General features: G+C 37.9%; 1 protein-coding gene across 1 annotated transcript in view; it reads right to left on the bottom strand.

Annotated features, from left to right (window-relative positions):
- LOC121876127 (histone acetyltransferase KAT7-like) overlaps positions 1-13557 on the bottom strand; it is a 181311-nt gene that overhangs the window by 123899 nt on the left and 43855 nt on the right. The window contains 2 exon segments of the mRNA XM_042381064.1: positions 5890-6165; positions 7621-7908. Of these exon segments, the coding sequence (XP_042236998.1) occupies positions 5890-6165; positions 7621-7908 (564 nt within the window).

The raw sequence follows: 13557 nt of genomic DNA, 5'->3' as shown, positions 1-13557 counted from the left end.
TTGTGTCCATTAGTCAGTCATTGGGCCTTGAAGTGGAAGAGGATGATGTCAAAGAGCTTGTGATGTTTCATGAGGAGGAACTTACTCCTGATGACTTGAAGCAACTGGATGAGATGTTAGAGGCTGACAATGGTGAGGAGGAAATTGAAAGTGATGCCCATATGTCAACTAAAGAGTTGAAAGATGTGATTTACCACTAGGAGAAGTTCAGGGAACTGGCTTCAAAGCACCCAGATGTGAAAAAACTGAACTAACTTGTGTCATGTTGAGGACTCAATGGTCTCCTTCTTTAAACATAAGTTAATGGTGAGGAGGAGAGATGCCCCACAGACCACAATTGACACTTTCTTCAGTAAAAGGCAGAGGGAACAAGATGCTATCCCTCTGCCTTCCACTTCAAGAAGGAGAGAGGATGATGCTAGCCCTCAGCCTTCCACTTCAAGAAGGAGAGAGGATGTTCATGGTGGAGAATCTGTCAGTCCAGAGGTTCCTGACATTTTCATGGAAGGTGACTCACCTTCCAAGAAGCAGTAAAATGCTTCTCCTCCACCTCCACTTCCTTCTCTTCTCCCTTCTCCTCCACCTCCACTTCAAATTTACATCAGCATCATCATCCAGGAGCCTTCTACATACACACCTCAATTTCTAAAATTTTTGTTGAATTTAGGCAATTTTCGGTGAGCTGGAACCAATTACCCAAAAACCCATTGAAACAATGGTTTTGGTTAACGAGATTTTCGGTTAACGAGCAACCTGCTGGAACGGATTGTGCTCGTTAACCGAGGGACCACTGTATAGGTATCCCTCATTATCCAAATGTCCGATATCCGATAATTTGCTCATTCAAAAACTTTATTCTTACACCCTTTTCCACTATCCGAAAGTGATATTCGCTTTTCTGAAAGATGGCTCTATAAAAAATTAAATACAATTCAAATGAGCCCACCCCTCCTTACTGTACAATAGTTAGGTACTAAATTACAATACAGCAGTTAAGTAGTTTTTTTGTTGTTCATAACCAATGAACCAATTTAATTTTTTGGAGAAAATATTGGGGTTTTCTTGTTGAACCCTATTTTTCAAATTTGTTCCGTTATTCGCTATCCGATTGGTTTTCAAGAAACCTAAACCATTCATATAAAGTATACATATTCAAATTAAAATAAAATTTTATATAAAACTATTGAGATAGGGAGCTATGACTCTGTGATCAGAACCAAAATGTCCACAAGTATCCTAACCTGAAACATCCATAATTCTATAGGTGGCTGTTCTGGCCTACCAAAGATTACAATAACTTGAGTACCTGCTGCAATATGAAAATATGTACCCAAATTAGTTGACAATGAAAAAGCACATTATCAAACTCATTGTTATGATACAGCAGGGGTTTACTGTATATCCTATGTAACACTACATTATAAATAGATTTGTTAAACAACAGTACTGTACTTTTTCTCAAAGTAACACATTTAACTTTGAGACTTACACATTCAACTGACTTCATAACAATGCATCCCCAGTATTATCATTAAATAACAGCATATACCTTTATAATCAAGAACACAACTGCATAATTTGAAGACAAATTTTACATCTTATATTGTACATAATAACTGATCAACACATTCATCTGATCTGTATTTACATATTTTCATTTGTAATAACCCAGTTATAGTAAGGTTGACAATCCCTTATCCGAAATCCTTGGAGCCAGATGCATTTCGGATTTTTTTGGATTTCAGAATGGTTAGGCGAGTTTTTTTTTTTTTTTAATACAGGAATTAGCCCACCCGGGTACAGGTCACTGACCCACTTCGGGGCCTGGGGGGTTAAAATATAATAATAATTTCAGTGGTCCCTCGGTTAACGAACACAATTCGTTCCAGAAGGTCGTTCGTTAACCGAAAATTTCGTTAACCGAAACCATTATTTCAATGGGATTTTGGGTTATTGGTTCCAGCTCACCGAAAATTACATACAAAGTAAAAAAAAAATGCAGTAAAGTACACTTACTTTGAGGTGTGTATGTAGAAGGCTCCTGGTTGATGATGATGATGGGAATTAGAAGTGGGGGTGGAGAAGGGAGAAGAGAAGGAAGTGGGGGTGGAAGAGAAATTACCCCATGCTTCATGCCTCATTTCACCCATAAAATTTTAAGTTCACTTGGTGTAATTCAAGATTATTTTCATTAAATTAACACTGCACTGCACGATATATTGTCAATAGTTAAATAAATTACAGAACGACCAATAATTGTACTGTAAAATCGTAAAAATACTCTGTGTTCAAGAGACCCACAAGCAAGATGTTTCCTCCACTGAACAGAGATACAAACTGAGACCTTGGTGGGTGAGTGAAGTGGCTGATTGGCACACCAAAAACTAGTTCCCTGTACTGCAATTATGATAAATGTGTAAAAATGACTAAAAATTTAAATATAAAACTTGGAAAATTCTTGAATATTACAACCTTCTTGATATTTACTCCAATTTTAACGAATTTAAGCCCTAGAACCGATTTCTGTATTGGCGGACTAATCTTCCAGCTGGTGAGCCAGCCAAAGCATGTCGAAACATTTTCGCAAGAATTTTGTTAACCGAATTTTTGTTCGTTAACCGAATTGAATATTCTTATGGAAGGTAATTCGTTAACTGAAACTTCATTAACCGAGGCGTTCGTTAACCGAGGAACCACTGTATAATAATAATAATAATAATAATAATAATAATAATAATAATAATAATAATAATTCATAGGTTTAGGTCGTGTTTCTCACTTTTGATCTTTTTTCATTCATGTATTTCTTTATTATTAGTATTATTTTATTATTACATTATTATTGTTATTATTATTATTATTATTAATTTTATTATTATTTTATTATTATTGCTATCATTATTATTTAATTTTTGTGTATTTTTTATTAAATTTATTTACTATGAATAATTATTATTATTATAATTTTTATTACATTTTCGCCCCCCAGGCCCCGATGTGGGTCAGTGACCTGTGCCTGGGTGGGCTAATCCCTGCTTAAAAAAAAAAAGTTTTGCTCCACAAAAAACTTTCGGTTTTCAGAGGTTTTCGGTTTTCGTAATTTCGGATAAGGGGTTGTCAACCTGTATTACCATCAATTAAGTTTACAACAAGCATATTTCCATAAAAGTAACATTACCTTTCTGTTTTACAAAGTTGTAAACAATATATCTATCATTCATTTAAATATATATTTTTGTAAAATAATACTTAACATACCTTCTTGCACTACAAGTCTTCCCATAACCTTTCATTCATATTCTCAAAAAACATTAATTTACAGCTATGATAAAATTCAGTCAATGTTCATAACTTTTAATCTTTCTCTTTTATCTATACAGGTGCTCCCCGACTTACGACGGGGTTAGGGACCCAAATCCAGGTCGTAAGTCCGACATAGATAAAAAAAAATAAAAATAAAAAAAAAATAAAAAAAAAATAAATAAATAAAAAAATCTACAATGAAATACAGTACAGTAAAAGTAATAAATAATGAGGAATTGATACAGTACAGTAAAAGTAATAAATAATGAGGAATGGATACAGTGTGACTGAGCACTTACCTTTAATGTAGTCAGCTGAATGCACACGGGGCCCCCATAATTTTTTATTTACAGGTATACGTGGAGACTATACAGTATTAATTGGATGAAGCAGAGGAGGAGACAGGGCTGGGTGGGTACTGTGGAAACTTGCTTGTTGAAGGTATTGGATCATCTTGAGGGAGTGAAGAGGCAGCACTGCTGGGGCATGAGGAGACAGCACTGGGGGACTTCTTGAAATAGATGTCCAATTTAGACTGCACAGTTTGCTTTTTCTTTTCATTATAAATTTCTCTGTAGCAAGCAAGTGCATCTTGGATCATTCTGTCAACTTTGGCATAACGCTCATAATTTTGATCCATGCCATCAAACATTTGCATCCCTTTATTAATTGTAGCAAATGCCTCTGCCATTTGCTTCACTGAAAACTTTTTGGGGGATGCAGGTCCTTCTTCTACATTTAGACAGGCTTCTTCCTCTTCATCTTTGTGTGCTTCCAGTTCGATGAGATCTTCGTTACTGAGCTCTTCTGCTACACTTTCAACCATCTGTTCAACATCTTCATTATCAATTTCTAACTGAAGCTGTTTACCTAACTCCACTATCTTGTTACTAATATCAGAAATAACTTCATTTTCATTAAATCCTCTAAAACTGTTCACATATCTTTTCAGGACTTTCTTCCATATTCCATTCGTGCAATGTTTTGTAACCTGATCCCATGCTGCACTAATGTTCTTTATACATGACAAAACGTTGTACTCCTTCCAAAACTCTCTGAGCGTTTTCTCACCTTCAGTAGCAGTAACAGTCTGAGCGAAGGTCGTACGTAAATAATACGCTTTACAGGCAGCAATAGCACCTTGATCCATGGGTTGGATGACAGAGGTAGTGTTAGGAGGAATGTACACTACCTTAACATCAGGGTGCATGTCGTCCAGGTGTGGTGGGTATCCCGGAGCATTATCCAAAATCAGCAAAATCTTGAATGGAATCCGTTGTTGCAGACAATACTCCTTGGCTTGAGGAATGAAACAATTCATGAACCAATCCTCAAACAGTACTAGGGTCATCCAGGCTTTCTTATTACTGCGATAAAACACTGGCAGTGTGTGCTTGCTGACATGTTTAAAAGCCCTGGGGTTCTCTGAATGATAGATCATGAAGGGCTTTAGCTTGAAACCAGCAACATTCCCTCCCAACAGAAGTGTAAGTCTGTCCTTGAATGCCTTGAATCCTGGCATTGTTTTCGCCTCTTTGTGGATGTATGTCCGCTCAGGCATGCGCTTCCACAATAATCCAGTCTCATCCAAATTGAATATTTGCTCAGGCAAATAATTCCCTTCCACAATCAAATCATGTAACTCCTCCTTAAAAGCTACAGCAGCACCAACATCAGCACTAGCTGCTTCTCCACTCACCTTAACATTGTGTAGACTGTAGCATTTTTTAAATCTATTAAACCACCCATGACTTGCTGTAAAGGTTTGCTCACATTCATCTCCTGCCTGCTCCTTAGGCTTTGGAACAGGCTTCTTGCTTTAGCCTGTAAGGTTAGAAGGCTTAAGGGTACACGCTTCTGTATTTGGTCTTCTATCCATATCACCAATAATTTTTCCATATCGTGAATGGGACCTTGTCTTTTCTTCGAAATTATAGTTCCCTTTATAGGTGTTGTTCCTTTCATTACATCACGAATACGTTCCTTGTCCTTCAGAATAGTGGATATGGTCAAGTGCGAGAAACCTAGGTCGAGTGAGATTGTTGCTACAGTTTTACCATTCTCATACTGCATTATTATCTTCATTTTCATCTCAAAAGTAATTGCCTGTCTCCTTTTCTTTGGAGCACCACCAGCACTCTCACTTGTACGCTTTCCAGTCATTATAAAGTCAATTAAATACGATAATAACATAAGTTCACAGCGCGATCAGTATAGGATACGATAGCCAAACACCAACTAAGCGCTGTATTGAGTGAGTGTAACCACGCGGTGACCCAAGCCAATCCACGCTCTCGCTAGGGACGGAAACGTTTCGGTATAGAAAATGCGCGCGTCATTTGAAAAAATTTTGGTCACAACTGCGGCGGTCGTATGTACCGACGGTCGTAAGGTCAGAGCAGGTCGTAAGTGTGGATGGACGTAAGCTGAGTCAGTCGTAAGTCAGGGACTACCTGTAGTATTTTAATCTTTTCTTTCTCCCCTTTATAATTTAAGAATAAATTATGCCTAAATTTAGCGGATTTCAATATTATTACCCTTGACAAACAGTCCTATGTTTTACACAACAGAAATGATCTTCCTCACCATTGTTTTCTGAATCTGATTCAGTCCCTTTTTGTATCCCAAGTAAGGAGCCCCTTTTGGTGCGAACACTAGATGATCTTGTCACATGTTTTCTTGGTGTGTCCTCTTCATCTTCATCTTCTTCTTCTTCTTCTTCTTCCTCTTCCTTGTCACTTTCAGTGGTGGCTGGTGTAGACTTGGTATGAGATTTTCTACGAACTATTTGCTGAATTACCGGTTTATCAGATAAGGATTTAGCTGATGCTGATGAGTCAGAGGAGCTGTCACTATCACTTTCTGCAATTCAGAAAGAGTTTTAAAGCATATATGGAATCTAAGTATGCTACTGTGTTTTCACCTATGAAATGTGCAAAATTATACTATGAGGCATTTATTGGCAGGCTTACTGATACAACAATATGTACAGTACAAATCTATTAGTACATTAAACTAATAAATATGAGAACTAATCATTCATTCACTCTCATAAGAAGAGTACAGTATTGCATATGACATATACAGTGGTCCCTCGGTTAACGAACACAATTCGTTCCACAGAGTTGTTCGTTAACCGAAAATTTCGTTAACCGAATCCATTATATCAATGGGATATTGGGTAATTGGTTCCAGCTCACATAAAAGTACATACAAAGTAAAAAAAAAATGCAGTAAAGTACACTTACTTTGGGGTGTGTATGTAGAAGGTTCCTGGTTGATGATGATGATGGGAATTAGAAGTGGGGATGGAGAAGAAATCACCTTTCAGGGGATCCATGCTTGCAGTAATTTCACCAATAAAATTTTAAGTTCACTAGGTACAATTCAAGATTATTTTATTTAAATCAACACTGCACTGCACTATATATTATCAATATGTTAACTAAATTTCAGAATGACCAATAATTTTAATGTAAAAATGAAAAAATATTCAAGACACCAACAAAATCGATGTTCACTCCACTGTAAACAAAGCCAAACTGACGCCTGGTGGGTGAGTCAAACGGCTGATGGGCGCACAAAAAACTAGTTCCCTGTACTGCATATATTATCAATATGTTAACTAAATTTTAAAATGAATAATACATAATTTTAATATAAAAAATGCAAAAATATTAAAGAGGACAACTTTCTTGATATTTACTCCACTGGAAACGAATGTAAACATAGAACAGATTACTGAGTTGGCAGACTAGCCCATCAGCTGACCCTCACAACAAAGCGTGTTTGTCGTAAGGACTTTGTTAATCGAAGTTTTGTTCGTTAACCGAATTGAAGATCCTTATGGGAGGTAATTCGTCTACCGAAATTTCGTTAATCGAACCGTTCGTTAACCGAGGGACCACTGTAATACATCTCTCGAGGCAAACTATGAGTGACTGCATATTTACAGTATAGCTGTCTTAGATCTTATCATTATTTAGTTTAATGGATCATGCACTAAACTATGTATATCTCAGGATGTAATAGGGTGGTAAGGATAGGTTGTAAAATAAATTAACTTTGCTGTTCCTTGAAATGTGAAATTTAGGGCACAGTCACTGAACTATGGTATGTGACATAAAATAAAAAGAAACTAAGTCACCTGTACATGAAAGTAACATAACTGGAGACAAGTTTGTTCTTCAATGCAAATGTAAAGAAAATAAACTGAACTTGAAAGTTATGAGACACTTGGTACCTGGGTGTGGTATGCCACTAATACATAGGGGTTATTAAAAGCTACAAAACTACTAAGTACTGTACTCATTATACCTGACGATGCTGTAGAAGAATTTGTTGATGATTCTGATGACTTCTCTGGCACTTTTTCGGGAACTTTTGGAGTTCCCTTTCGTTGCTGAGGATTAGTTTTCTGGGTTACTGAGGCTTTGGGTTGTGCTTTTGGTTGTGGTTTGGGCTGTGGCTTAGGCTGTGGCTTGGGTTGTGGTCCCTTTTTACTCACTGGCCTCTTGGTCTCGCTATCAGAATCAGTGCTGTTGTCAGGAGAGAATATGGACTTCTTCTTTGAGGCTTTGTCCATGGATGATGCACCTCCACTTCCTGCCACAACAAGATCACTTTGAGCACAAAGATCCTACACTTAATACTCAAATGAAACATGATGAAATCAACATAACAAATAATTCTACTAAACTATATTTAACAAATACCAAAATTCATTCAAGTGAAAAAGAATGTAGCTTTCATCAATACTGGTACAATTTATAGCACTGTACTTGAAACCTTGTACAGTATATGAAGAGTCTATGTTTTAAATGAGTCTTATGCCATTAGAGTGCTGTAGTTGACTTGTAAACATCTGTGACTGTTAACACAGGCTCAGTGTTCTAAAAAAAACTGATAGCGTCGTTACTGACATAAGCTTCTATCAATCCTGGTAGCAGGCCCTTATGCTGCTGTATCTACCTCAATGTTTCATCATTAGATGACTTCCCAGTGTGCTTGAGAGGCAAAAAAACCTTCAGTTCTAGGAAATATAAACCAGCCCCAGTTGGTTCCCATAAGTACTGGTAATTGACTTGGGTAAAAAAATAAAATAAAAAAGTGTACAATGATGGGTAACTCTACAAATTTGCAAACACTAAATATTAATTAAATTGCATGGCATATATTAAAACTGGTAAACAATGAATATAAGATAAAATAGTGTAGTCAACACTTATCCCTTATGAGATGTTCTTATTACCACCATGTTATTGTACTATTCCAGATGATACTAAATGTTACATAATACTTCCTTGAGATAAATGTACAGTAATACCCCGATTTACGCGGTCAATTGAACCCGCAGAGGTCCGCGTAAAATGAGAAATGCGTAAATGGAATAACAGAACATATGGGATTAATTGAAATAGAGACTGGGCCGACTCCCAAACTCCACTTTTTCCGACACAATACCTATGTTGTAGTAAAAATAACATCTTAATTTTATGATGGTATGCACACACAATTAATATTTAAGAGAAATACAGTCGCCAGGTTAATGTCCATTCAAATAATGGACTCAACTCCCGCCCCCCCCCCTCTTCTCACGCTCACTGGCTCCTCCCTCTCTGAGAAATGTTTGAGTGAAAACACTAGATTTTAAGGTATAGTAATAAATAATACCTCAAACTAAAGTTAGGATAATATAATTGACATTGCCGGATTCCTTGCAAGACCAGGAATATTTTGAATACCCTTTATACACGTCATATATTTTGCACAAAAGATAACATATTTGCTCGGAGTAAACAAAATTCTTACATTAGACCTAAAATTTGTATGTCTAATGCAAAATCTATGATGTTTATATTCAAAATGATCATCATATTGTAAGAATTCCAGCAATGTAAATTATATTCTGGCAGGGTAATTTGTATGAATTTTATGAGCTAAATAAAAAAATTATACTTCACCCGCGTATTTGAGGAGATGCACCGCGTAAAGTGGGAATTACTGTATAGTATATATCAGGTGCCTAAAAGAGAGCTCAGGTTCTCAACTGGCTCAGCCATGTTAATATTGTTATTATTATCCACTCTGTATCTGTGTTTTTCTGACTAAATAAACTGTTTCAATTCCATTCAATTCAATTATCAATCTGTCCACTTGGCCTTAGAAAAATGTCTTTGCAGTTTGGTTTAAAGTAGCAATGCAACTGAGAGTGATGAGGCATGGTTAAATTTAGCTTGAAAATGCAATGAGCACCAAGACTCCAAGACACCTGATTTGAAACCACACTAGTCCCCAAAACTACAACAAAACCTAACTCTAAATCCAGATATGACTGGGTGAGAAAGCTACAACGTGTCCATTTAGCAGCTGAAAATCATCCCCCCATATACTGTATATACAGTACTGTACACCATCCATACCAAGTCACAGGAAATTTAATTGAAAACTGACACACAAACTCATCTTACAACTTATGATTACTGACAGACAGACATCTACACATACATGTAGATCATACAATACACTATCACCTCCTCGCTCCTCCACCAGGTCGGATAAAGTGTCAAATAGAAAGGTAGTGTGAAGGAGAGTAATTATATGGGTTTTTTTTATTGGAAATAGCCCATCCAGGCACAGGTCATAGACCCACAATGAGGCCTAGGGGGTGAAAAAATAAGAGTAAAAAGAAATTAAAAATAGAAGAGAAAAAGACTATATTAACCTACACCACGAAGATGCCAGAAAACCAGCTTTTTAAAGTGAGACAGAATGTATGAGTATAGAAACACAGAAGAAGGCAGAGCATTCCACATTGTGGTTGTGTGAGGAAAGAAGGATGTACTATAGGGGGCAGTGAATTTTGCTCAAAGCTGCACTCTTCAGGCATTGTTCCTTATACATATCTAAGACTCCATGCCAAATTTGAAGCTGATATGTCGAGGTTTAGTCTGCCGCATTTTCTACTGAAATTTTTAAATTTACCTACAGTACTAGCCAAACAGCCGCTGTGGCGGTGCAATGTTCTGTTCAGTGTTTATCAACTTTTTTTTCATATCTCTTATTTCATTTAAGTTGTCTTGTTGCAGATGAGTATGGTGCTATGTCTATATTGATTATCACAAAGGATGACAAGAGTCAGGTTATTGGACCGCATACGCTGCGGGATGCGAGACAAAAATACCGATTTAAGAGGCAAGAAATTGAGATGGCTAGTTTAGATAATTTGACGTCACTCTATTTTGATGGTAAGAAGACCGCCACTCGTGTGATGATAAAGAATGAGAAGACCGAGAAATGGAGTTCGAGGATGATGGTGAAAGATCATTATGTCATCATGGTTGAGCCTGGCAATGAATATCTCACACATGTGACTCCCAAGACTGGACACGGAAAGCAGATTGCCAAAACTATTCACGAGTTTCTGGTGGAGAAAAATCTAACCCAGCAGCCCATTGTGTGTGTTGGTTGTGATGGAACCAATGTAAATGTAGGATCAGAAAATGGAGTCATTCATCATCTTGAAATGTTACTTGGTCACCCGCTCCATTATTTCATATGTCAGCTTCACGGAAATGAGCTGCCTTTCCGCGCAGTTTTTTATCACTATGATGGTAAACCAAGTGGTCCTGAGCATTGGCGTGGTCCCATTGGAAAGCAGATCAAGGAGTCTTTGTCTGAGCTTCCAGTTGTCGCCTTCCAGCCAGTCAGTTTCCCTGATTTCCCTGTGTTTAATGATGAAGTGGAGAAAGATCTGTCCTGGGATCAGAAATACCTGTATAGGATTTGTAAAGGAGTTGTCACAGGTGTTGTTGAAGATGACTTGGCTGCTATTGAGCCAGGTCCTCCCTGTGTGTCAAGGTGGAACACCTTATGGAGTAGAATCCTCAGGCTGTATGTAGCAACATCAAGACCCAGCCATGAGTTGAAAAGAATTGTCATTACAATAATAAAGTTCAGTGCTCCAATGTGGTTTTACATCAAGATACACCCTTACGTAACACACGGCTCAAGGAACGTATTCCAGTCCCTGCTATATATGAAACACCTGAATAGTGAGGAGGAGACGATAGTGAAGAAGGCTGTCCAGAGAAATGCATACTTCGCCCACACAGATCAACTTCTTCTTGGTATGTGTGCAGATGAGGACATGACTGTTAGAGAAAAAGCTGTCTCAATGATAAGAAAAATTAGAGAGGAGAATCAGCAAAAGGAAGAATGCACTGGCAGATCTGAAGAGGAGGAGGAAGATTCTGATGCTGCTGTTGACGAGAATTTGTTAAACTATACTGATGAGGAGGGTAAAGATGGAGATGGGAATGAGGATGTGCCTCCTGTAGTCAACATGAGAAAGGTGGTGACTCCGAAACTAAAGTGGCAAGCAAAAAACTATCATTCCATGATTAACTGGAGGAATGAACTCAAGACTGAGCCTCCTTACATTGCTTCTCTGTCAAATCTACAGGTTAATGACATTCTTGAGACACCATTAGTGGTGCCCAAGTGGCCAAACAGCACTCAGGCGGTCGAGAGAGGCATAAAAGTGATGACTGAAGCTTGCACTGAAGTGACGGGATACGAATCGAGAGATGGATATATTAGGCAAAGATTATTGTCTAGGAAAATGATGCCAAGGTTCCGCACAAAAAAGAATTTCAATATGAACTTGTAATGATTTTCTATACGGTGTACCTGTAAAATAACATGTGAATTAAATCGATGTCACCCATGTAAAATTTATCATTATCCTGGAAAACATTAAGTGACACCTAATTTTTGGTATACACTAAAAGTTGACAAAAAGTCGTTCGCGATGCGGCAGGGTAAGTATGCATGAAATGGCATGAAATTTTGCACAGGTGTTTCTTACAGCCATACAAACGATGCCTGAAAAGTGCAGCCTGCAACTCAAATAAAAGTGTTTTTTCCCTGCCCCCTAATGTACTATAATGGGTTATTCTAGTGTGGCCGACATCCACACAGAAACGGTGGGCAATGCGGGCCTTGCCGGTGGTACACAGGATGCCAAATCTACTGAACATTGTCAGTTTAAGTACCTGTAAAAGAGAGTGAAGCAACACTGCGGCAAAGAGAAAGGGAAGAGAGATTATCAACTAAAGGAGGAGAGTTAAAAAGAGGAAATGCCTTTGATTCCACCCTATCTAACAGTTGGACAGAAGAAGAGCTACCCCAGATATGAGATACTTTTTGGTCAAGGACCAGAAGGATTTACTGGAAGAAGAGTTAGTCAGGTCAGTGGTCTTTCTTTTTATAAAATTCCACTTGGCCCTATGAAGAATAACCTTACAGTGATTCCTAGAAGTAATGAAAGAGAAGTGGGTAACAGAAGGAGATATAGTAGTTTCAAAACTTGATATGCCCTATCTCTCTCCCTACATGCAAAAGAACAGGAGCAATCAAACCATGATTATAAAGCAAAAGTTTTGGTAGAAGATGGAATAAATGAACTCATAGCACCAAGTATAACCCCAGCAATGCTGTCAGCACATACTGAGGCATCCCGAGTAGAAAAGCAACATTCATCCCAAGGAAAGTCCGAGAAGAATTCTAGCAAGGATTGCTCTCCGATAGTGCCATAGTTGGTGTTTAGAGGGAGGGTGGGGGAGGTGTTCGTGCCCAGATTGATTTAATAGAAATAAGATTGTGATCAGAAGACCCTAAGGGGGCAGAAATTGAGTATGAATAGTGTGAGCGGTTAAAGGTAAAACAAAGATCAAGAATGTTAGAAAGTTGATCGTTTCCGACCTGGAACACGTGTAGGGTGTTTAATTATTTGTTCCAGATCATTACGTAAGGAAAAAGAGAATGCCTCAGCTCCACCTGGGTCATCCCTTGCAGAGCCAAGCCACTCTCTGTGATGTACATTGAAATCCCCCTAGGTAGAGGATCTTGGTGTTGGGGAGTGTGGATAGCAACGACTCATGGCAAGAAGTGAGATAGTCAAAGAGTTCCAATAGTTCGTAGAGTTGGGAGAATAGTATAGGAAACAAAGAAAAATAGTCATAGTTGGTAGAGATATTTTGAGCCAGTGACATCATAAAGAGAAGATTCAAGATCCGTGAGTCGAGCTGTAGGTGTACGTGTGTTGCATACAACTCCCTTAGAACGGAAAGAGGTATACTGTAGAGGATGTAGTTGGAGACTTGAAAAGGTTTGGGTGAAGCTGCTTTGGTCAGTTGAAGTTCAGATATTAACAAGAGATCGGGGGAAGAGGTTAATAGATGGTTCTCCGCA

The sequence above is a fragment of the Homarus americanus genome, unplaced genomic scaffold (assembly GCF_018991925.1).
Source record: "Homarus americanus isolate GMGI-L3 unplaced genomic scaffold, GMGI_Hamer_2.0 scaffold34921, whole genome shotgun sequence".
NCBI lineage: Eukaryota > Metazoa > Arthropoda > Malacostraca > Decapoda > Nephropidae > Homarus > Homarus americanus.
This window is presented reverse-complemented; position numbering and strand designations above follow the sequence as displayed.